We start from the raw sequence: 23,362 nt of genomic DNA, 5'->3' as shown, positions 1-23,362 counted from the left end.
AAATCTAGAAAAAAAATGAAAATTAAATCAATCTTGTTAGGAGGGAAACATTTAGACTTCGACGAGGGCTGGTGCAATATTTGCAGCTTATAAACTAAAATAATTAAAGAAATTGAATGTACTTTTCATGGAGAGTTATAATGCAAAATGTAAGAATGTAATTCCCTCATTAAAAACGTAAAAACATACTCAGCGTGGTGCTTTGACTCCATTTTAACGCTCAGACATACAGTGTTTTCCCAAAGCTCTGCCTTCCCTCACAAATCCACTAGACTAGCGGCAGCTGAAATGAGCAAACACCTGGTGGAACTACGCATCTGCTGCAAACACCTGGTGGAACTACGCATCTGCTGCAAACACCTGGTGGAACTACGCATCTGCTGCAAACACCTGGTGGAACTACGCATCTGCTGCAAACACCTGGTGGAACTACGCATCTGCTGCAAACACCTGGTGGAACTACGCATCTGCTGCAAACACCTGGTGGAACTACGCATCTGCTGCAGACACCTGGTGGAACTACGCATCTGCTGCAAACACCTGGTGGAACTACGCATCTGCTGCAAACACCTGGTGGAACTACGCATCTGCTGCAAACACCTGGTGGAATACGCATCTGCTGCAAACACCTGGTATAACTACGCATCTGCTGCAAACCCCCGGTGGAACTACGCATCTGCTGCAAACACCTGGTATAACTACGCATCTGCTGCAAACACCTGGTGGAACTACGCATCTGCTGCAAATGGTAACTACGCATCTGCTGCAAACACCTGGTGGAACTACGCATCTGCTGCAAACACCTGGTGGAACTACGCATCTGCTGCAAACACCTGGTGGAACTACGCATCTGCTGCAACACCTGGTGGAACTACGCATTCTGCGACACTGGTGAACTATGCCTCTGCTGCAGACACCTGGTGGAACTACGCATCTGCTGCAGACACCTGGTGGAACTACGCATCTGCTGCAAACACCTGGTGGAACTACGCATCTGCTGCAAACACCTGGTGGAACTACGCATCTGCTGCAGACACCTGGTGGAACTACGCATCTGCTGCAAACACCTGGTGGAACTACGCTTCTGCTGCAAACACCTGGTGGAACTACGCATCCGCTGCAAACACCTGGTGGAACTACGCATCTGCTGCAAACACCTGGTGGAACTACGCATCTGCTGCAAACACCTGGTGGAACTACGCATCTGCTGCAAACACCTGGTGGAACTATGCCTCTGCTGCAGACACCTGGTGGAACTACGCATCTGCTGCAGACACCTGGTGGAACTATGCCTCTGCTGCAGACACCTGGTGGAACTACGCATCTGCTGCAGACACCTGGTGGAACTACGCATCTGCTGCAAACACCTGGTGGAACTACGCATCTGCTGCAAACACCTGGAGGAACTACGCATCTGCTGCAGACACCTGGTGGAACTACGCATCTGCTGCAAACACCTGGTGGAACTACGCTTCTGCTGCAAACACCTGGTGGAACTACGCATCCGCTGCAAACACCTGGTGGAACTACGCATCTGCTGCAAACACCTGGTGGAACTACGCTTCTGCTGCAAACACCTGGTGGAACTACGCATCTGCTGCAAACACCTGGTGGAACTACGCATCCGCTGCAAACACCTGGTGGAACTACGCATCTGCTGCAAACACCTGGTGGAACTATGCCTCTGCTGCAAACACCTGGTGGAACTACGCATCTGCTGCAGACACCTGGTGGAACTATGCCTCTGCTGCAAACACCTGGTGGAACTACGCTTCTGCTGCAAACACCTGGTGGAACTACGCCTCTGCTGCAAACACCTGGTGGAACTACGCATCTGCTGCAAACACCTGGTATAACTACGCATCTGCTGCAAACACCTGGTGGAACTACGCCTCTGCTTCAAACACCTGGTGGAACTACGCATCTGCTGCAAACACCTGGTGGAACTACGCTTCTGCTGCAAACACCTGGTGGAACTACGCATCTGCTGCAAACACCTGGTATAACTACGCATCTGCTGCAAACACCTGGTGGAACTACGCATCCGCTGCAAACACCTGGTGGAACTACGCATCTGCTGCAAACACCTGGTGGAACTACGCATCTGCTGAACTCAAGGAACGGTTGCAAACGGCAGCAATGGACGGCAGGTAGAAGCATTTATGTGGCCAGAAATAGTGGGAGGTTCTTAAAGAGACAGAGACCGGTTTCAAGGCATCAGATAGGAAGTCACATTTCTTTTAGCTGATTTTTATTATATACAGCATTTTCATGACATCTGATGATGATTTATTGTGTAATAAATCATATAAAATAATCTTATCTATGAGACTGGGGCTAATCATTCCTACAGTATAATTGTTTTTAAGCGTATAGCAAAATATTATGGTGAAACAAAAAGACTCATTAATTTCTTTCAGTAATTAGATAATTTTTTTTGTTTCTGTATTGAGTCAAATCGTTCAAAATGATCGAGTAGGTTTTTAGAGGTGACTGATCCAATTAAGACATCAAAAAAAATGCACAACAAAACCAGCGCAGTCGGTTTAAAAACTACAAAAACAGGTAGACATTCAAATCAACGCCCTGTGTGATGAATGTCTACAAAGCCGATTGATTATTTCTAATCATCAGAATATGTCTGGCTGATGAAGGTCTCTCACCAAGATGTTGTTTGACACATTTTGCATGAATTTCTCTCTTTCCTCCATTAAATCCAGAGATTACAGCATCAAAACAACAACTTCTGCTGAACTTTCGCCACCGTCGTTCTTCCTTTGCCAAACATCACACAGCATTTCTACAGAGCTCACAAGAAAACGCAAGACGACGGTTTTAATTTATTCCTGTGAAAAGCTTTCAGCATGAATAAAACATGCTGACTTCAAAGGAAAAAATAATAAAGCAAAATGACAAATTGGCACTGCGTGATTCCAGATATTTCTCATCGACACTGAAATGTGGCACAGTTGTTTTATCTGAGTTTAATTTTAATTTTCTTTTAAAAAAACAAACAAAGCTTAGAGAATAAATGAATTAAGCAACAGTTCAAAAGGACTAAACCTATGAAAATCTCTACCTGATCCGATGACTTCCTCTATTTTGACACAAGAGGGGTCGATTTCTTTGGCGAATTCCCGCACCGCCTCGTTGGGGTCTTCATAGGTAAAGGGGTCAATATAGATCTTGACCCCTGGTGAACTGCGACCCTCAGACAGGGTGGGAAAAGTCACAGTGGGGGTGGGGCCGCTAAACATGTCTGGCCTCAGAGTCACTTCTGTAAAGAAAGTTCACAAATAAACTTTTTTATAAAAAGTATTCTGGAGTTTTTAATTATTTTTACAATAATAAAATATAGATTGTGCGTCTACCTCCTCCTGTGTTGTACTGCTGCAGCTTGTCGCCGTACACACTCTCCTTCAAATGTCTCCTCCTACAGTCAGAGGGAAAAAAAGACAGACAAAGCTTCAGGGGGAGAAGTCGCAAGAGCACATAAATTTTACAGAGCGGCTCTAAATGTTGCAGGAGTAAAATGCAAATTGGCAATTTTCTCTCAAACTGGGTTGAAGTAAAATAGTTATCCTGTTAAAAAATCTGCTGCCGAAATAGTCTGTCTAGAACCAGTTAGGGTTGAAGGATCGTTACTGCTCTGTGTCATCAGCCCTCGTCTTCCTGCTTTCCTCTGCAAACGGAACAAGTGCAGAAACGTCCCGCAGAATCTCCATATGCCGCTAGATCTCAACAAGACCCACAACAAAGGAGAACCTCAATAAATAGTTGAAATCTAAAAGGGATAAATTGTAGTTCAAGTTGTTAATTTTGACAATTACTGCTTATGGATATCCATCCATTTTCTTTACATCCTCGTCCCTTAGTAGGGTCGGGAGGTGCTGGTTCCTCTCCAGCTAACGTTCTGGGCGAGAGGCAGGGTCACCTTGGACAGGTCACCAGTCAGTCTGTCGCAGGGCAACACAGAGACACACAGGACAAACAACCATGCACACACACACTCACAACTAGGGGCAATTTAGAGAGGCCAGTTAACCTGACAGTCATGTTTTTGGACTGTGGGAGGAAACCGGAGTACCTGGAGAAAACCCACACATGCACAAGGAGAACATGCAAACTCCATGCAGAAAGACCAGGGCCGGGAATCGAACCCAGAACCTTCTTGCTGCAAGGCAACAGCTCTACCAACTGCGCCACTGTGCAGCCCTGTGATAGATATTAACCAAAGAAAAATATTATATATATATACTATAGCACATGAGACCAATCAGAGAATACTTCATGTTCTTTCATTATATGCTCTCCTTTGCACGCATTAATACACTTGTAGCCGTTTCCTTTCTGTTGATGTCCCGCTAACGCTGAAAAAACACAATTATGCAATTGCTGCGTTTCCATAAAATAAGAAATAAAATTTAAATCACATTTGAATAAGTTTGTTTATATGATAAGTCATTAAAAATCATGTCAGCAGCGGATGTAATCATATTCATATTTCAGCATTTTAGTAACATCATGAGTTTCCATTAAATCTACTTTGGTGCAGCTCAAAAACCCCCCGTCATCCTGGCGTAAAAACCTTTTACCTAACAAACGTGAATATTTTGGAAGTTGCCTTGTTTCCACTGAGCAAATTTATTTTCAGAATTTTAATTTACAAACTTTTCTGTTTAACGGAAACGCAGTTGGTGTGTCAGTGTCATCCATCTTGATACATCCGTGTACAAACAACCAGCTTATTGTGTCTTTCATACCCTGACCAGAGTTTCCTTATGATTTTCTAGACAACAGGTCATCAAGAATTAAATATTCATGCAATGAAAATTATTTTCTTCCAATATTTTCTAAGAAACCAAATGTTATGTTTTTACTTCCTGTAAGTCATCAAAATTAAAAAGGAATAAAAGCTTAAATGATATCACTTTGTGAGTGAATTGAATATACGAGCTCCATATTTTCAGTCAGGGCTGCACCTGAGAACATATCTGTAATTTAAGACATTACTGCATTAATTCAGATGTTGGCCAGCAAAACCATTTTTATAGGGTCGTAACATTTGGCACACACGTAAATAGAGCAGCGCAAATGAACATAAATCTTGGTCTTTGTTGTGAAATTGATTTAGCCTTTAGGCTACCGAGTCCAACAACGCAGTCAGCAATCAGCGAGAGCAAACCTTCAGCAACATTTATGTGAGATGATGAATCCCTGATGCCCACTGGCCAGACAAGATCAGCAGCTATAATCTGTGGCTAAGCATCCAATAACTACCAGCAGCTGGTGAAATTTGAAGAGGACAGATATGGGGAGAGCAAAACCAGATAAGTTTGGTCAGAGAAGCCTGAAAGTTAACTAGAAATGAGACAAGCTAGGAAATAATGCCTCCCCTGAGAACAGGTCTGCTGGGAGAGATTAAAGGCAGGCGTCCACCTGGTTATGGAAAGAAAGAAAATATTGGCTCAGATCTCAAAGGCCTGAACTTCTAGAGGAGTGGCACATTAATGGAGAAATCTTTATCTTGCATATATTATGAAAGTAAAATAAAAAAAGTGCTGCACCTCTTAGAAGGTGCTTTGAGATACAATCAATCTAACATAATATTTCCAAGAATCTGTTTAGCTTTAAATGACCTACTTCAGTTTTAACCTGTTCATTGTAGACAATACAGTAAAAAAAAAAAAAACTTTTAATGTATTACAACCAAAAAAGAAATAAAAAAAAAAAAGCTGAAACCACAACTTCCACCTGTCAAACCTTTTTCCCATTTTATCTCCAGATGTGGTGCTTTTCTTTGGCTTGTTTGAATTTTTTTCTTTTAATCTACATGAAACATTCAATTGAGTCGTTTTATATAAAACTTTTAACCTTTAACCACACGACTCAAGATCAAACCTTCTCTGCACTTTGAAACCATCTTGTAATAAAAACATCTGATCTGAAATCCATATCCTGGTATTCAAAGGAAGGTCAAAAAAGCTGCTGGAGAAGCTGAATGAAGGCTTCATATAAATGTAATTTTGTCAAGTTTCTGGTGTAAATATCTAAAAAACCAACCTTACAAGTAACTTTTCAGCAAGAAATGTTTTATTAAGTCAATAATTCCCTTAAATTGATGAAAAAGTATTAGTTCCTTCGGCACACATTTTTCCCATGAGTGAAATAATCTGCCGATGGAACAATATTAAGGAAATATTGACTTAAAACAATATTTAAAAATATTTCTTTAGCGCATTTAAGCAACAAAGCAGTACAAAGTGATTTACCTCCTAAAAACACAAATCTAACAACAATCAGTCTTGTCTTATTTCAAGTTTTCCAAGATATTTCCACTAGAAACTTGGCAAAAACAAATACTTGCTAAGATTTTAGTTTTTTGCAGTGTAAATGAGTTTATTTGTGTGTCTGCTGTGTGTTACCTGGTACAGACGATAGCCAGAGCTACCAAAGAGACGATACACACTCCGCCTACTAAAGAACTTGCAGTCAGGTAGAGCTGCTGTCCAAGCTCTGACTTGTACTCATCTGCAGAGGCACACACACACACACACACACACACATACATAATTTAGCAATGCTGAGATAGGCATATCTGTTTTTATATATTTTTGTCTTTCCCACGCACACAGCTGTGCTTATCCTGAAGTGAATACATGCTATGCAGCTAAAATCTCCCATAATTCCACAAAAATAACACTCATTTTACATGACTGTACACAATTTGCATGCAGAATGAATTGCCTCACAGCCAGGTTTGCACTTTACAACAACCTTTTCCACTCTCTCAACCCGTTTCCTCTCCAGCAGAAAACCTCCACTCACATCTCCACACAGTCCAGCCAGCCGCCCACGCTCGCTCTTACCGTCTGTGAGGGTCTGGAAGAGCATCTCTTTGCTGTAGGCTCCGTAGCCTGCCACGGTGCGGGCCCTCACCTGCACCACGTAGCCGGTGCCGGGCCTCAGGCCCTCCAGGACCACGTTGGGTGTATCGCTCTGGACCACTGAACTGTTCAGCAACGATGACTGGAACTGCAGAAGAGGCAGAGCAAGACGCTGGTATACTAAACGTTACCTTGACAATCACTGCAGGTGCATCCCAATAAATTACAATATTAGCAAAAAGTTACATTTAGGGTGATATATTGATGCGTGTGTGATTTAAATGACTTTTTATCTTTGTGTTTCTGTGATGTAATGCACTTTAAACTGCCTTGTTGCTGAAATGTGCTTAACAAATAAACGTTGATTAATTGACTGATTGAAGCAGCACAAAGAAATTTAAAAATGCAATAAGTGCAGTACCTGTGTTACAGTAAGATTGAGAAGACATTATGAGATAAAATGCATTTAAAACAAAATACAATCACACAGAATAAAATAGGAGAAAATTATTTCCGATGGCTGTTTAAAATAAATATTGTAAATGGGAAAAAGCTCTTAGTGAGTCTTGATTAAACAGATCTAGATCAAACATTTGGTCACCGGTATGTGTAGCATCCTTAGTGATGTTTTTAGCTCTTGTGAGGTCGAAAAACTGCCAGCAATTGTTCAACAGAGAAGGGAGAAGACGTCTTCATTACTCTCTCCAAACAGAAATTAAATACACCAGAGTAAACTCCACTGCTGGCATCAGCAGCTTTGATTCTGATCATTTTTCCAGATGATTCTCAGGAAACGGAGATGCTGTTGTACCTTTTTTACAATCTCCAGGGCGACAGGCAGAGATGTGAACATCAAGGAACTTAAATGAGTGCACCGTCTCAACACAGGCATTATTTATGTAGAGGATAATGATTGTGTTGCGTTTCCTGAAGTCGATAGAAGAAGGTTGTTGGTGGAGCGCCATACTGACATTTTCTGGAATTCTTGTCCAGTTTTTTCTGACAAAAAAAATATATTTTTGTCAGAAAAAAGGTCTCTGGATCCGGATGTTTCAGCTGTGGCTCCACACAAGGAATGCACACATTTTTCTGACATACTTTTTCCTTTCATTCGACTTTCCATTAACATGCTTGGATGCACCCAGTGACGGTCCACAGCGTTTCCCACATCTCGCCCACAGACCACTGGAGGTGGGAACCAGTTCCCCCTCACCTTGCACAGATAAGCGGGACTAGAAAATGAAAGGATGGATGATTTGATACCCCAGGGTTCTACCACCTCATCCTTATCAAAATAAAATGCTTCCAAATCCAGCTCAACCAGGTTGGAATTTATTAAATCAAGTTTTTGGTTCGCCACGTTTACATCTTCAACTTTAACTCTTTTATGCATCATATTTTGTCAGGAATAAATTTAATTGTTTTACTGGTATCATTGCTTAGCGTACCTTAGTGTCTCTTGTATATTCCCAAAACAGCTGCTCTCGTTCACATTTATAAATGTTTCTTTCTTCAGAATGCAAAATAAGTATCCAGTTTCTGACTGTAAAGTCAAACACTTAGACACGTTTAACCCTAATATTACCATCAAGTCAGAAAGCTGCTACTTCAGTCAAAAACACATTAATAAAGGCCAGATACTGAAATTTTAAGTTGCTTTAGAGCAGTGGTTCTACCCCTTTTTTGAGGTACCGAACCCCCCAGTTTCATATGCGCATTCACTGAACCCTTCTTATTCCTCCCCCCCCTCGCCGACATACAAAAGACTTTGCGGTATTCTGATTTAGTAATGTAATTATATTAGTTGTGTTACCACTCCCACGACACTAGAGGCAGTAACCCCGCAAAGATGCGACTAAGGAGCAGATTTAGACTATAGAATTTGGTAAAAACTGTTAGTTTTGCTGACGTAATTAAAGACAAGTTCAAATTCATGCTGAGAGGGGAGCTCCTTCAATCAGGGCTCCTCCGCAGCTCTGATTGGCTAAGCAATGTAACGTGATCCTCTGATTGGCTAAGCAATGTAACGTGATCCTCTGATTGGCTAAGCAATGTAACGTGATCCTCTGATTGGCTAAGCAATGTAACGTGATCCTCTGATTGGCTAAGCAATGTAACGTGATCCTCTGATTGGCTAAGCAATGTAACGTGATCCTCTGCATTAAGTGATGGCAAAGCGGGGCGTCATCACGACTTCACACAAGTGTGTCTTTACCTCCGCGGCAGAGGCTCCACCGAACCCCTGAGACCGACTCACCGAACCCCTGGGGTTCGACCGAACCCAGGTTAAGAACCACTGATTTAGAGAAAGCAGCAGAAGCACAAACTTGCTGCACTTTTGCACATGTTGCCTATACATAATGCTGTCCACATTGTTGTTAAAAGGTCAAAACGTTCATCTTCAGTGAAGTCCTGATTCTTTTTAAGAAAACCACCCGGCAAACTCCTCCATCATGAATGTTATTTCAGCTGCTCATCTGCCTGAAAGAAAATTGAAAAGAGAAAATTGCAGCATCATTGTTGCATCTCCCACCAATAGACGGCAACATCAGGGCGCAAACATTCTGAAATATATGTTGACGTTTTGATTTAGAGCTGCTTCTCTCCGTTTTTTCGGGACTTCTCAATGGTTCTCATTTGCATAATCCGTTATGATGCAACATCAACATCTATATGGATGCCACATCATAAAGAACCCTCTTCATATTTCATTTTCACCGTCTTTCAGCTTATGGATGATTAGCATTTTTATGTCAATTATTTCTCCAACACACCTAAACCCTTTCCTGATGACCATTTTTCTTCCTCCTTGCTCTTTTGAGTCTTTCATCTTTCCATTCTACGCAAATACAATAAGGGCTTATTGCAGTTAATTAGCTTTTACCCACAGAGAAAGACGAGCATGTGGACTTCTCCCTTTCCATTCGTCTCCATATTATCTTTCCCCATCTCATAAATCCAAGGCCATCACCTTTTACCTCCATCTATGCCCCCTTCTTCTCATTTTAGACTTCCTATTTTCTGTCATTTTCTTTCAGATAACAAGGTTTTACAGAGGCTAAATCTAAGAGCGGGCGGCAGAACGAAAGGTCTGCGCGAAGGTATAGGCACGAGAATGAAGGACGGCGGGGTGGGGAGGTCGACGGCAGAGCAAAGTGGCGAGGAGAAGAGATGGTGGCGGTGATGAGGAACACCGCCCAGGAGGGAGAAGAGTGGGTGGAAATCTCCGGTAGATTGGGGAGAAAAAGGGCGGGTTATCAGGAGAAGACATGGGGTTAAAGATGATTGAGTTTTCTACCATAAATATTCATGGCGAAAACCCATTTTCCACATGTCAGTCATTAACCCATTCGCTTGTATCAAAACACTAATCATGATGGGATCAAACTTTTTACTCCTCCTTCCTTGTTTTGACCTAAATTACGTCCATATAATGCTGTGTTTGCAAAACGTTATTGCACATTTAAGTCGGCAATGTTAGCTGATAATTAAGCGGCGGGCTTTGGATGATTTTAAAGTTTAAAAGTAGGCAAGTTTTGCAAAGAAAAGACGTTGCGTCAGTGTTGGAGTTCAGATTCTGGAGTTGTGTGTGGCGAGGAAAAGCTCGACTCCATGCTGACTGGAGTAAAGAGGTTAAGGGGCAGGCCGTCTGGGAAGGCCTGGCAGACAGAGATAAGTATTGGGGGAACATTTTTGACTTTCTCCACCATATCAAATTTACTACATTAAAACTCATTATCTATAGAGTGAGGGAGGATGGAGTGAAGAGCTGCAGGAGATGAGGAAGGTGGAAAAAAATGACAAAACTGCCAGAAAAAACGGGTGCAGCACAGCTGTGTGTCCTCTCTCACCAGGCTTATCAAACTGCTCCCACAGGACATCTTCACTTAAAGCTATGAGCTAAAATTAGTCTTTACGTGGTCGACTGCTTCACAGTGGGAAATGCAGAATCCTAATTGACTTCAATGTGAGACTTTATTAACGGAAACCTAGCAGCGAATGAGGCCGACTCAGGGCGCAGTACGAGTTTTGACTGCAGCTGTAATAAATATCTCACTCACTCGTTGTAATCGTCCTCAGCGTTAAAAGCACATCATGTTATGCGACATCATGTCTGCCGTTTTACATCTTTTCCTGGATCGAGCTGCAGGAACACGAGTCCGTTCGGTCCCGTCCAGAATTGGTTTCGATTCAACTCTTTCAGTGTTATTTCAACAAGAAATCGAGTAATTGTGAATTTGCAAACTTTGCTGTGAAGGTACAGTTCAATGTCTTGAGTTTTAACCCCAGGAAAAAAAAAAACCTCATAATTTGTCATGTTGGTTTACTTTATCTGGATCTCATGTGACGTGAGCACAAGTAAATATTCAATTGTAAAATGAAGCGATGAATTTTATGTAAATAAAATCTGAATAATTTGCAGTGTATACAAGTCTTTGGGGATATGTTCCTAACAGTACGGAAGAGGATTAGGGCCACTGGAAAAAAAATAATAAAACAGTTCTTTCTGACTTTAATCTAAGAATTCTGACTGTAATCTCAGAATTCTGACTTTAATCTCAGAATTCTGACTTTTTTTTCCTCCGAATTCTGACTGTAATCTCAGAATTCTGACTGTAATCTCAGAATTCTGACTGTAATCTCAGAATTCTGACTTTAATCTCAGAATTCTGACTTTTTTTTCCTCCGAATTCTGACTTTTTTTTCCTCAGACTTCTGACTTTAATCTCAGAATTCTGACTTTAATCTCAGAATTCTGAGTTTAATCTCAGAATTCTGAGATTAAAGTCAGAACTGTTTTGTTTTTTTTCCCCATTGACCCTAATCATCGTCCGTATAACAGCTATCCTCATCTACAGAATGAAATTGATTTTTTATTTATTTTTTGGTTCCCAAGCAGCCTTGGACATCGTTTTGGTATTTCAGATCCCGCTTGGTTCCGGTCCATGCCATTTTACACAGAGCAACCAGGATCTGCATTTACTGCAGCTTCATTCATACGACTTGCATCAACTCCAGTGGCCCTCACCATGATGCTGCTACTACCACGTTTCATGGTGAAGAAGATGTTGTGATTCAGGTGTAGGTCAAAAAGTAAATCAACTTCTTTTGTTTTCTGTGTTCCCTAGAGGAAAACCTCTAAATGAAGACCAGATTTATGATAGTTCGACTTTGTGCAGGTCTTCTAGCCACAGCTACAGATTTCTGCAGCCCTTTCAGAGTTGCCACGCTTCATTCATAATTGCTCGTTTTGCTGGGCCTGTTAGTTCAGGTTGAGGGCCGGGTCAGGTCTGCAGTTGCTCCAAACTAAAATCTAACACTAATCCATAATATGTTCAAAGCTTTAGGATATAATTTTATGACCTGCTCCTCCTTCACTTTTCTTTTCAATAATGTTCTCCAATAACCCTGCGAGGCCTTTATGCTGAGATTATATTACACACAGATGGTATCCGCTTACTAATTCCCTGGATTTTATTTCAGGGCAAAAGAGCAAAAAGAGGCTTAATACATATTTATGGGAAAATGGGAAACAGTTCAAGAGGTAATTATTAACATCTATGGAGGCTGAGAAAACTCTGCAATGAGGAAGTTAAAGTGTATCGTTTAGTTTTTGTTTCAATTTTTTTGTTTATTCCTGCTAAAATAACAAAAAAAACTGATAGTTGTGAAGTTAAACAAAGTATTTTCTTATTTGCTGCAGGACTCAAGGTTAAGCTTTCAAAGATAATTTGTTTTCCAATATTACTGCAAAGCATCACAGTTCCAACCAGTGCAACACGACTTTTGCATTTAAGTGGCACACTTTTGAATTCCAGACTAAACATGTTCAATTGTCTGAAACGCTTGTTCAGTTTTATTCTCCTCCTCAAAAACAAACATATGGTTCTCTTTCTGGAGTAAACAGATCTCATCCACTAAGATTCTGCAGCATCCAGTAATAGCTGAAAAGTGTGCAAATCATTTCAGATCCGTTTGTTCCTTCTTTCTGTCTCAAGAGTCCCGCTGAAAATGTGGCACATGTTTGCATCAGATCGGCGTAATCTTCTAAAAATAACCTTCGGCAGAAACAAATCAGACAAAAACTGACAAAGAAAATGAGAAGTATGTAGTTCTAATGGATAAAAAACAATAAACTGTTTAAAAATGTCAGAGGTTTCATGTTATGATTCTAAATTAATGCATTTTACTACATTTTTACATGAAGTCTGTACAAATGTACCAGAAAAATGCTAAACAAAGTCAATGATTTGCAGGCCATACATTTTACTAAAGCACAGAAAATGGGGATCGGGTGGAATAATCTATAATATGGGTGAAAAAAACAAATATTGGAGGTGATTTTTGTGAAAACCGTAGATTGATTAGAATATTCCATCTGGGTTTATTACACTGATTGGATCCTGTTTTGTAGGCAATTCTTTGAAAAGAAGGAAGCCAGTGTTATTACCAACGTGGAAAGCTGCATGTAAATGTGTGTAATTTCATTATAATTGTAACTATGAGTGATTCTTTGTAAGTCCATGCCAGAGCATGATGTTTTCTTCGTGCATTAAAAGTAACATTTGGTTGATTTAAATGGCAATTCTTGTATTATTTCTACAGCATTGCTTTTTCCTGTCCATATTGTGTTTCTGGCCCAAACACTTTCGAGGTTGAAAAGATCTAAAGATTTTGGCCAATTTAATAACTGATAATATTTCAGCTGTGGCAGATGACCAATAGAATATTGGTTCTTTTCACACCATAAAAGCACAACCAGACCACTTACATAACAAGTTAAAACCTGCAATCCGTTACTGCTTCACTATTATTGTCACATCCCCATCTTGTGGCAGCAACAAGCTGGGGAGGGTCCCCCTCCTCAGTTCTTGTTGGGGGATGTTTACTGTGAAAACTGCAATAAACTCAGACGCCAAGAATGAGCCTGAATGTTTTAATTAAAGACAATTGAGCCTAAAAGAGTCACAATTGGCAACGTTTGCAGTACATAATGAAAGGGGGGGGGGGGAATCTTGTACACCAGCAACTGCAACCAAGAAAAAAAGAAAAAAAAAAGCTTATTTTGTATATATCTGTTGTTGAGCGAAAGCAGGTGGATTAGGAGTAAAAAAGAGTGGGTTGTGAGGAGGCTCATGTTCCTTTCGGTGCATCTTACACAATTCCTTGTAGGTGATTTGCTTTTTGTTTTTCATCTATCTGCAGTGAAGTGTTTCTCCAGTTCTGGGCTCGGCTTCAGAAAAGACGGGAACAGTCTTTGCTTTAGGTGACAGATACTCCAGTAACTTACCTCTCGTGCTCACAGCTTAACATTCAGCAAATTACAAGGACTTAGTAAGAGATGCCATTTTCTTTCATTTAGGCAATTTTACTCCTGTCAGAAACGCAGCAGCAGCCTGACGGGAAACCAATCTGGTTCCACAAGTTTTACCCCTGAATTAGTAGCTCTCAACACCGCCAGACCCGGGTCTGGCATTCTTTTTCCTGCCTGACTCAAAATGATCGGGAATTTCTCCATCAGTCAGGCAAGCCGGGGGTTAAACTGCGGCTCCATTTAACATCTGCATTCAGATATTGATAGCTTGATAGCTACATGGTTAACCACACATCTACAAACAGAATGTGCAAACAAACTAAAACACAACTTCCATTAAGAGGCTGGTGCAATACCTTTAAATACAGAGAAAAACTCAGATACCTGCAGAGAGGATCGATAAGGACACCTTCTGGGTCTTTATGGAGATTTTCTGCAAAATGTTTGCATGCTAAATAAAACCTCTAGGGTAGGAACTGCATATCAAACATGGCTTACAAACACCTCAGGATCCCCCTGAAGCAAACCTGATAGGAAAAACTACATCTGGACTAACTGACTAAACCCCAGGGAGGAGCGACACTTCAGGATGCATTCACACTGCAGCTTGAAGTGACCCAATTCCGATTTTTTTGACGTAATGCGACCTGGCAGTGTGAACAACACAGGTCGGATTCTTTTTCGAATGTGACCCATATCCGATACGTATCCGATTCAAATTCAAATGCGACCTAATGTCCAGGTCGCATTCATCCGAACTGAACGTCACTGATTCTCAACAAATCTCACTAAGAAAAACAACAACTATAATGGACTATATGAGGATTAAGTTGTTAATATGCTGCTCCGGCCAGATAACAAATATGTAAGCTAAGCTCCACCGTTAGCCTCCATGTTTACTTCCGCAAACTCTGAGCTCTTCTTCTTCTTTTTATGGCGGTTGGCAGAACGCTGACGCTATTGCGCCCTCTACTGCGCACGCGGGACACTTTCAGGTCGTTTGACCGTTCACACTGCAGAACGCATACAGGTCGCATTTACTGGTAGTGTGAACGACCCCGGCTAAAAAATCGGAATTGGAAAAAAAAATCGGAATTGGGTCACTTGAGGCTGCAGTGTGAACGCACCCAAAGTATCTGGACATTTTTAACTTATTGTACGAAAGCTAACGCTCCACTGAGTTTTGAAGAAAGTGCCTAAAAGCACTTTTCAAAAAACATTTTTCATTTAGTCTCCTGATGATGGCATTAAGGCTTTAAAGAAAACTGAAAAGTTTCAGCATCCACACCTTTAGGTTGAGGAAAGGTTTCAGTTTGTGTGTTTGAGTCGCTCTGGACAGAAAATATTCAGTCCTTCCCTGATGAGGGAATCTGTGTGATCCCAGAGGCGTCAAGAGTCCACAGAGAGAAATGAACACATGAACACAGCGAGAGGAATCTGGGAGCCAATCTCCTTCAGCAAACAGACGGCCAGTATTAGCCAGGACTGTCCACAAACCGGGTCACGGTGTACAATTTGAAATATGAAACCAGAAAAAGTAAAGAAAAATGATACTAAAAATTGACGACTGAGGTTGTGTTTACTACTACATCTCTTATTTCAGCTACAAAACACTAAATTTAATACGTATTGATTTTAAAAGCAATTTGTCTGAACAAACATTAATGTTTGTTTTGGATAAGTCTGAAACATCTGAACCAAACGAGGTATGCATCAGTTATTTAGCTTGTTCCACATGTCACAGTTCATGAAAATACCTCTACATGACAGTTTTTAGTCATCTGCAGAATCTGTTTCCTCCAATCAATTTACTATAAATCAAATCAAAAATCTGTTTATCTGTATGTTTAAGTATTTAATGAATTGTAAAAACATGTTGGGAATAATCCTATCATATCATATTCAATTATTTGAATACAAAATGTTGCAGTTTATCACCAGAAGTGTTGTTCTGATCATGCACTAATTTATATTTTTATAGGCCATTTTGCACCTGCTTTCTCAGCTGTTACTACATTTTGCTCCTCATTTAAGGAAATGCAGCATCTATTTCCCTGCATCCTGCATTGACTGTTTCCTTTAACAAAATGTAGCTCAAACTCGTAACAAAGTCGGTTTTTGACATTTAGGGTTTTTTGTGTTTGGAAGTGAGTAATAATATTTTGCTTTGGTTAATATCTATCACTTGTAATGACTGGTGATTGGACAGATTTGTGTTTCTGAAACATCAGTGATTGATTTTGCCAAATTAAAAAATAAAATCCAAATGCTAAACTGTTCCTAAAAAGAGCGGCCAGTCTAGACAAAAGTCATTTTTTGTATTGAATGCTGTAGAAAATCTTTAAGTTTCACGTTTTTTCTTAATCCTGCCGTTTGACGGAGGGTCAGAGTTGAAGCATTGAATTTAAGTTGTGAATCACAAAATATTAATCAGTATTCTCTGTATTTTGTTGGCATTAAATAATTAAAATATGAGCTTGTTATAAGGAGGTATAGCAAAGGACTAAAGTGTTTTATTGTATCTTATTACAGCTTTACAGTATCTGAAAGGATGTTACTCAGTGATTCTTGAGAATAGGGACAGAACAGGTCCTTTGGATAAAGCACAAAATTTGACTAATATATACACAAAATATTATTTTTTTAAATATCTGGCTAAACTAAACTGGGTCATGTGAGCACAAAAATGTATATTTTCCAGGTGTTTGCTGAATAATATTTTATTTTAAACATTGTAGTCGGTGGCTGATGCCTGTAAAATCCCTTGTCCAGGAGCAGAACTCAACACATTATAATAGTTTAAAATAATTTAAGAAATACAAAAATTATATATTATGACAATTAAATATAAGTAGTCATATAAATAATTATAAAGGTATCAATAAATTGAATTAAAAATCTTTTTTATATATTTTCCAACTCCATTGAAATTTGTCCCTAGTTTTTGTCAACACCATCAGAAATGAAAAGAATGTAAAAAAAAATCAGGCATTATTGGGGGCACCAGAACTTCTGAGGACCCCATGACCACTTCCTTTCTCTTCCTTTGCTAAGAGGGCTAGTTAGCTCTGGTTAGCTTATGTTATTCTTTAGTTTTTTCTTCTTTTTATTCCTAAGTTGTTTGTCACAACCATGATGTGTCAACACCATAACTGACAATTTACAAAACTTTGATGAAATTTTGTGAAATAAAAGCTTAATTTTGGTAAAATGTAAAGATTTCATGGACCTAATGAGCTACAATATGGCCTCCTTCAGAATAACATCATAAATTGAGGTAGTTTGGCTTTTTGTCAACTCCATCAGAGTTTTTCTGACTCTTTCCGTGAAATTGTTGTCATTTAAAAATTATTTTTTATTTATTTTTGTCAGATGGTGATGACAGCGTTCTAGGTAGGTTCGATTAAAATTTATTTATTTATTTAATGTTGCAACTGGGAGCCTGCACCTTAACATCTTTACATTTCCAAAACATTATTTGTCATATTTGCATACATCAGGTGGAGAAATAAAAAAAAATTATGGGAAAATTAAAATTAAAACCCATTTTGTCCCTATTCTCAAGAATCACTGATTTCCCATCTCTGCTGGTTTACAAGAGCCAATAGTTAAGAAAAGTGTGCGTTCGTTTTTAATCGCTGAACGGAGCCTTTCACTCTTTGTGAGACACAGGCCACAACAAACGATCTGCCTTTTACTTTAAAAATCCATCTTCACTAATAATTACAAGATGATTCTGTCAAAAATGATGCATTTACGTAACTGGACATCTACCACCAGTGAGGAAGGAAATGCAACAGTTAAACAAATCACAAACACGTTGACAGCTTTCCGCCAGCAGCTGTCCTTAATTAATGATCATGCCAAGTGTGTCAGCCAGCAAATGCAGCAGCAGTAGCTATTTTCATCAGCAGCTGGAGGAAGGAGGACGTGAAAATAAAGAAATAAATGTTTAAAAAGTGCAATAAAGAAATGTCATAATGCACAGATAGATAAAAACATATATTATGTGACAAGGAATACATTTAAAATACACATGAGCTTCTTTTTAAAGCATTAATTTAATTATTCACGACAGAAAATGTTTAAAATTTGCCTCCTCTGATGAGTTTGCCATCTTATAAGCAGCGCAGTTCTGCCAGGTCGTGTTTGGTTCTATTATAAATCCATTTACAGCAAATCAAAAACACTTGCTTTGATTGATTTGAAGTAGACAATCAATTCATTCAATTAGCAACCTTGTCAAAGCTCGAAGAAAGAGACTCTGTGTTGAGGCTTCTGGAGGTTTTCTTTTTAATTAACCTTTTCATAGCCTGGTATTCAGAGACTGATGGTGTTGTAGCCTCGTTATATTTAAACGAGGCGACTCCAGAGCCTACAGACCAGTGGTTCTTCACCTGGGTTCGATCAAACCCCAGGGGTTCGGCGGAGCCTCTGCCGCGGAGGTTAATACACACTTGTGTAAAGTCGTGATGACGCCCCGCTTTGCCATCACTTAATGCAGAGGATCACGTTACATTGCTGAGCCAATCAGAGGATCACGTTACATTGCTTAGCCAATCAGAGGATCACGTTACATTGCTTAGCCAATCAGAGGATCACGTTACATTGCTTAGCTAATCAGAGGATCACGTTACATTGCTTAGCCAATCAGAGGATCACGTTACATTGCTTAGCCAATCAGAGGATCACGTTACATTGCTTAGCTAATCAGAGGATCACGTTACATTGCTTAGCCAATCAGAGGATCACGTTACATTGCTTAGCCAAGCAGAGGATCACGTCACATTGCTTAGCCAATCAGAGGATCACGTTACATTGCTTAGCCAATCAGAGGATCACGTTACATTGCTTAGCCAATCAGAGGATCACGTTACATTGCTTAGCCAAGCAGAGGATCACGTTACATTGCTTAGCCAATCAGAGGATCACGTTACATTGCTTAGCTAATCAGAGGATCACGTTACATTGCTTAGCCAATCAGAGGATCACGTTACATTGCTTAGCCAATCAGAGGATCACGTTACATTGCTTAGCCAATCAGAGGATCACGTTACATTGCTTAGCCAAGCAGAGGATCACCTTACATTGCTTAGCCAATCAAAGGATCAGGTTACATTGCTTAGCCAATCAGAGCTGAGGAGGAGCCCTGATTGAAGGAGCTCCACTCTCAGCATGGATTTGAACTTGTGTCTTTATTTACTTCAGCAAAGCTCACAGTCAGAATTCTGACTTTAATCTCTGAATTCTGAGATTAAAGTCAGAATTCTGAGAAAAAAAGTCAGAATTTTGAGATTAAAGTCAGAATTTCTCTGAATTCTGACATTTTTCCTCAAAATTCTGAGAAAAAAGCCAGAACTGTTTTGTTTGTTTTTTTTCCAGCGGCCCTAATCCTCTTCCGTAAATAACAGCTGCAGTTCACAATCACTAAACTTTTCTCCTTGTAGATTTTGAGGTACAAAAAACAAAAACAAAAAATCTAAATTTCTACACGGCAAGACATCGACGAGGAAACAAGCATTCAGATCTCAGGTGTTGGCAAAATAAAGCAGCTTCTAGTACTTACCAACAGCTAATTAAATGACATTAATGCACTTCACATTGATCTCCCCGTTTTATCGACTCCCAGCAGATTACTGGCTGAGAACGAAACACCAAAACGTTCAGCCACACAGACCCACACACACACACATTCATCACTCCAGCCTACCTTGTCGTAGTATCTGATCTCGTAGTCGAGGATGATCCCGTTGGGCTGCTCGGGTGGCGGCCATGAAAGAGAGAAGCTGCGGCTCGTTGAGCTCACTTGGTGCATTATGGGAACCTCAGAGGGAGCTGGAGTAAAACAAACATTCACACACGCAAACGCGGCAGCACACAACCGATTAGGAGATATGCAAACAGAGTGTAATGTCATGACAAAATGTTTGCAAAGAAAAAGAGAAAAGGTTTCCACTTTATATATTCAAATGCATTTTTAGCTGTGATATCTTTGTTAAGAGAAGACATGAAGGAATTATGGAGGTTATTACTGAAGATAGCAATGAAATGCATTGCAATGGTTCACCTTAATGAAAAGTATCTGAGAGAGGGGGGAAAAAAGTTATCAAAGTAATTTCATTTTCTCTCCATGCATTACAGTGAATCATCTTTAGACATTGTATCCGAAAAATCAATAATTCATCTTAAAAAGCCGAGTAATCCGGAGATTTTGGTGTAATTTAAGAAGCATCAATGCATTTAAGTCCAACAGTATGAATGAGCTGCGATTTGAAAGCCTTAGTCTTTCATGTTAATCCGTTGCTTTACAATTTTGTTTCCAAGTGCATTGAGTTTCAAATCATAAAGTTCTGCAAACGACACTGAAAACCTACTGCCTACATTAAAAAGCCCCTGCAATCGTAGCTAACTCGATGATGACAGATGATATTGTTGTATCCTACAATATTCCAGGAGCGCAGGGTAAGGGGAGATAAAGCTCAGAAAAGGAAAAGAGAGGAAGAAGCAGAAGAGGAGAGTTGAGAAAGGATTAAAGCTGCGAATGTGCAGGAAGAAGTGAAGGGGGGGAGGAACAGAGGGAGGTAGGAAACGACAACCCTGTAACATGTTTTATGAATTAAAAGGCTGTGGCTCAATTTCCTTCATCTCTCCAGCCATCCCTCCCGCATTTAATCCACTGTGCCCCAGGGTATGCTTACACACACAGACACTTGCAAACACACACACACGCACAACAGATTTTTTTTTTTTTCCTTTTTCAGTTCCAACTCACCTGCCTGATTGGTTGTAATGTTGATTGACAGCTGTTGGGCAGGATAAGGACTCTTATTGGACACTCCATTGACTGCCTGCACAGTTAAAATACCAATGGTCAGCTTTTAAACAATAGAGAGAATACAGAACACAATTACATGTTTAAAGGAGGTGATTTATAGGTGATATTTAGGAAGGTTGGAACAAAATTATTGTTAAAATTACTCATTTAGACAGCTAGCTTTATTGCTTGTTAGCTAGCTTGTTAAGTATCTAGCCAGCTAGCTTGTCAAGTATGTATCTAGCCGGCTAGCTTGTCAAGTATGTATCTAGCCGGCTAGCTTGTCAAGTATGTATCTAGCCGGCTAGCTTGTCAAGTATGTATCTAGCCGGCTGGCTTGTTAAGTATGTATCTAGCCGGCTAGCTTGTCAAGTATGTATCTAGCCGGCTGGCTTGTTAAGTATGTATCTAGCCGGCTAGCTTGTTAAGATTGTATCTAGACAGCTAGCTTGTTAAGTATACCTAGCCAGCTAGCTTGTCCACTATGTATCTAGCCGGCTAGCTTGTTAAGATTGTATCTAGACAGCTAGCTTGTTAAGTATGTAGACAGATAGATGTTCTACCTACTCAGATTTATCCAAGTAAAATACATTTTAAAATCTATGAATTGTCCTTTATTTCACCCCCATGTATTAAAAACCTGGCACTCAAAGTGAAGCCTTTACACTTTTATATCCACCGTATAATAGGAGAATGATTTTTGGATTTGTCCTTGACAGCACTAGCCAAATTCTGTTAGTGTCCAGAATTATTCATCAACCGCATCACATTAGAATAGCAAAATCCTTTGACTGACATGTCTGTCCAGTACCAAAATCAATCTAGCTGGTTTTTTTAGCCTGACAGAAGACTCTGTTAAAATTATCACAAAAGTGAATTGTTTTTAGATGTAATGTCTTATCTCTGAGACAAAGACAAGCTGACCACATTCTCTGTGGGTTTCAAAGGCGAGACCAGTTGCCATACATTGTTTGCCAAGTGTGCAGTTAATCATTCTGACAGTGGAACCAATGCTTTAGTCAGGGCAAATTAATGTTTTAATTTATGATAATTTACTTGAGGCTCTGCTAATTTAATTTCATGTTTCTGCTTTTCCATAACCGCTGAATCTGCTGTTTAGACTCAAACCCCCGCAAAACAAAATGGTAAATCCAATATTAAGAAAAAATAAGATTTTAATTCAGACTTTGACTTATTTATCTTAGGTTTTTCCGTGGAATGTGGGAGAAGTAAGAACAAATTCATTCACTATTTTCAGAATAAGCTAGTTTACATACAACCCTGCTTTATAGGAAAATCCCATAAATCAGAGTATTCAAATAACTATGTTTATATGTGAAAATGTTATTTTACTCAGGACGTCCTTGGATGTCACAATTCAGAAACAAAATTGAGCTCTAAAATTTTTTACAGTAAAGGAGCCAGATGGGAGAAGATTGAATGTTTATCACTATAAAGGCTTTACAGACATTACAGTGACCTTGTAAGCTGGCAGATATAATTGCAGATTTTGCATAAAAGCCTGCAGGTCAGCAACTTTCTATGTAGCGCCAGTTTCTTTGAGCATTTTAGTGAATAGGTGGTAGCAATTTGCATTTAAAACAAAAACTGACGAGAACAAGGCTGTTTTTAAAGTGGCTTATCATGGAGCTTTTTCACAAACAAGCAAAACTTGAGGAATGTTTCTCCCACCATACGATGAATTTTAAGCTTTTAAACCATTTTGTTTTTTTATACTGCACAGCAAGAATCACCATACACTTGCATTTCCTTTCAAATCAAAGATAACACATCTGCAGGCACAAACCTGAACGTCAAAGGTGTAGGACGTGTGAGCACGAAGCTTGCTGATTTCCACCCTTGTTCCCTTCAACGCCTCCTTGCCTGGAGAATAAACCACGCTGTCATCGCATGGCTGGCACGTCCGCCGCTCGCTGCTGTGGCAACGCCGGCACACGACGTTGTATGACAGGTCGTCACGGTGCCCGGTGTCACGTGGCGAGTTCCACTCCAGGATCACCGACGTCTGATTCACCACCGAGACCAAATTGCGCGGAGCAGAGGGAACGCCTGAAAACAGGAATTGAAAGGGAAATATGAGTCAATGAGGAAGATACTTTCTTAACAAGCTAGCCTCATTTATTGCTAGTCAACTAGCTTGTTAAGTACTTAACAAGTACTTAACAAGCTAGCCGGCATGATACTTATCTAGCTAGCCTGTTAGAAGTGTTGGACTTTTTCAGTTGTCAGAGATCCCCTTATTTGACATTAAAACGTGCTTTTAAGGCACTGCGAATGTAAAACCCATGATTTCACATTACTGATAATAGTAAAACAATTTTCACA

General features: G+C 39.9%; 1 protein-coding gene across 1 annotated transcript in view; it reads right to left on the bottom strand.

Moving 5' to 3' along the window:
• Positions 1 to 23,362, bottom strand: part of LOC103463084 (ephrin type-B receptor 1-like) — a 123,636-nt gene that overhangs the window by 27,707 nt on the left and 72,567 nt on the right. Inside the window, exons 7-13 of the mRNA XM_008406220.3 lie at positions 22,824 to 23,086; positions 20,975 to 21,050; positions 19,913 to 20,037; positions 6,870 to 7,035; positions 6,426 to 6,531; positions 3,372 to 3,433; positions 3,080 to 3,277 (exon numbers count right to left, since the gene is read on the bottom strand). Of these exons, the coding sequence (XP_008404442.1) occupies positions 3,080 to 3,277; positions 3,372 to 3,433; positions 6,426 to 6,531; positions 6,870 to 7,035; positions 19,913 to 20,037; positions 20,975 to 21,050; positions 22,824 to 23,086 (996 nt within the window). The remainder of the gene's footprint in view (positions 1 to 3,079; positions 3,278 to 3,371; positions 3,434 to 6,425; positions 6,532 to 6,869; positions 7,036 to 19,912; positions 20,038 to 20,974; positions 21,051 to 22,823; positions 23,087 to 23,362) is intronic.

Source organism: Poecilia reticulata, chromosome 4 (genome assembly GCF_904066995.2).
Source record: "Poecilia reticulata chromosome 4, P_reticulata-male-v2, whole genome shotgun sequence".
NCBI classification, from domain to species: Eukaryota; Metazoa; Chordata; class Actinopteri; order Cyprinodontiformes; family Poeciliidae; genus Poecilia; species Poecilia reticulata.
The sequence above is the reverse complement of the archived record's forward strand: the minus strand, read 5'-3'. Positions and strand labels throughout refer to the sequence as shown.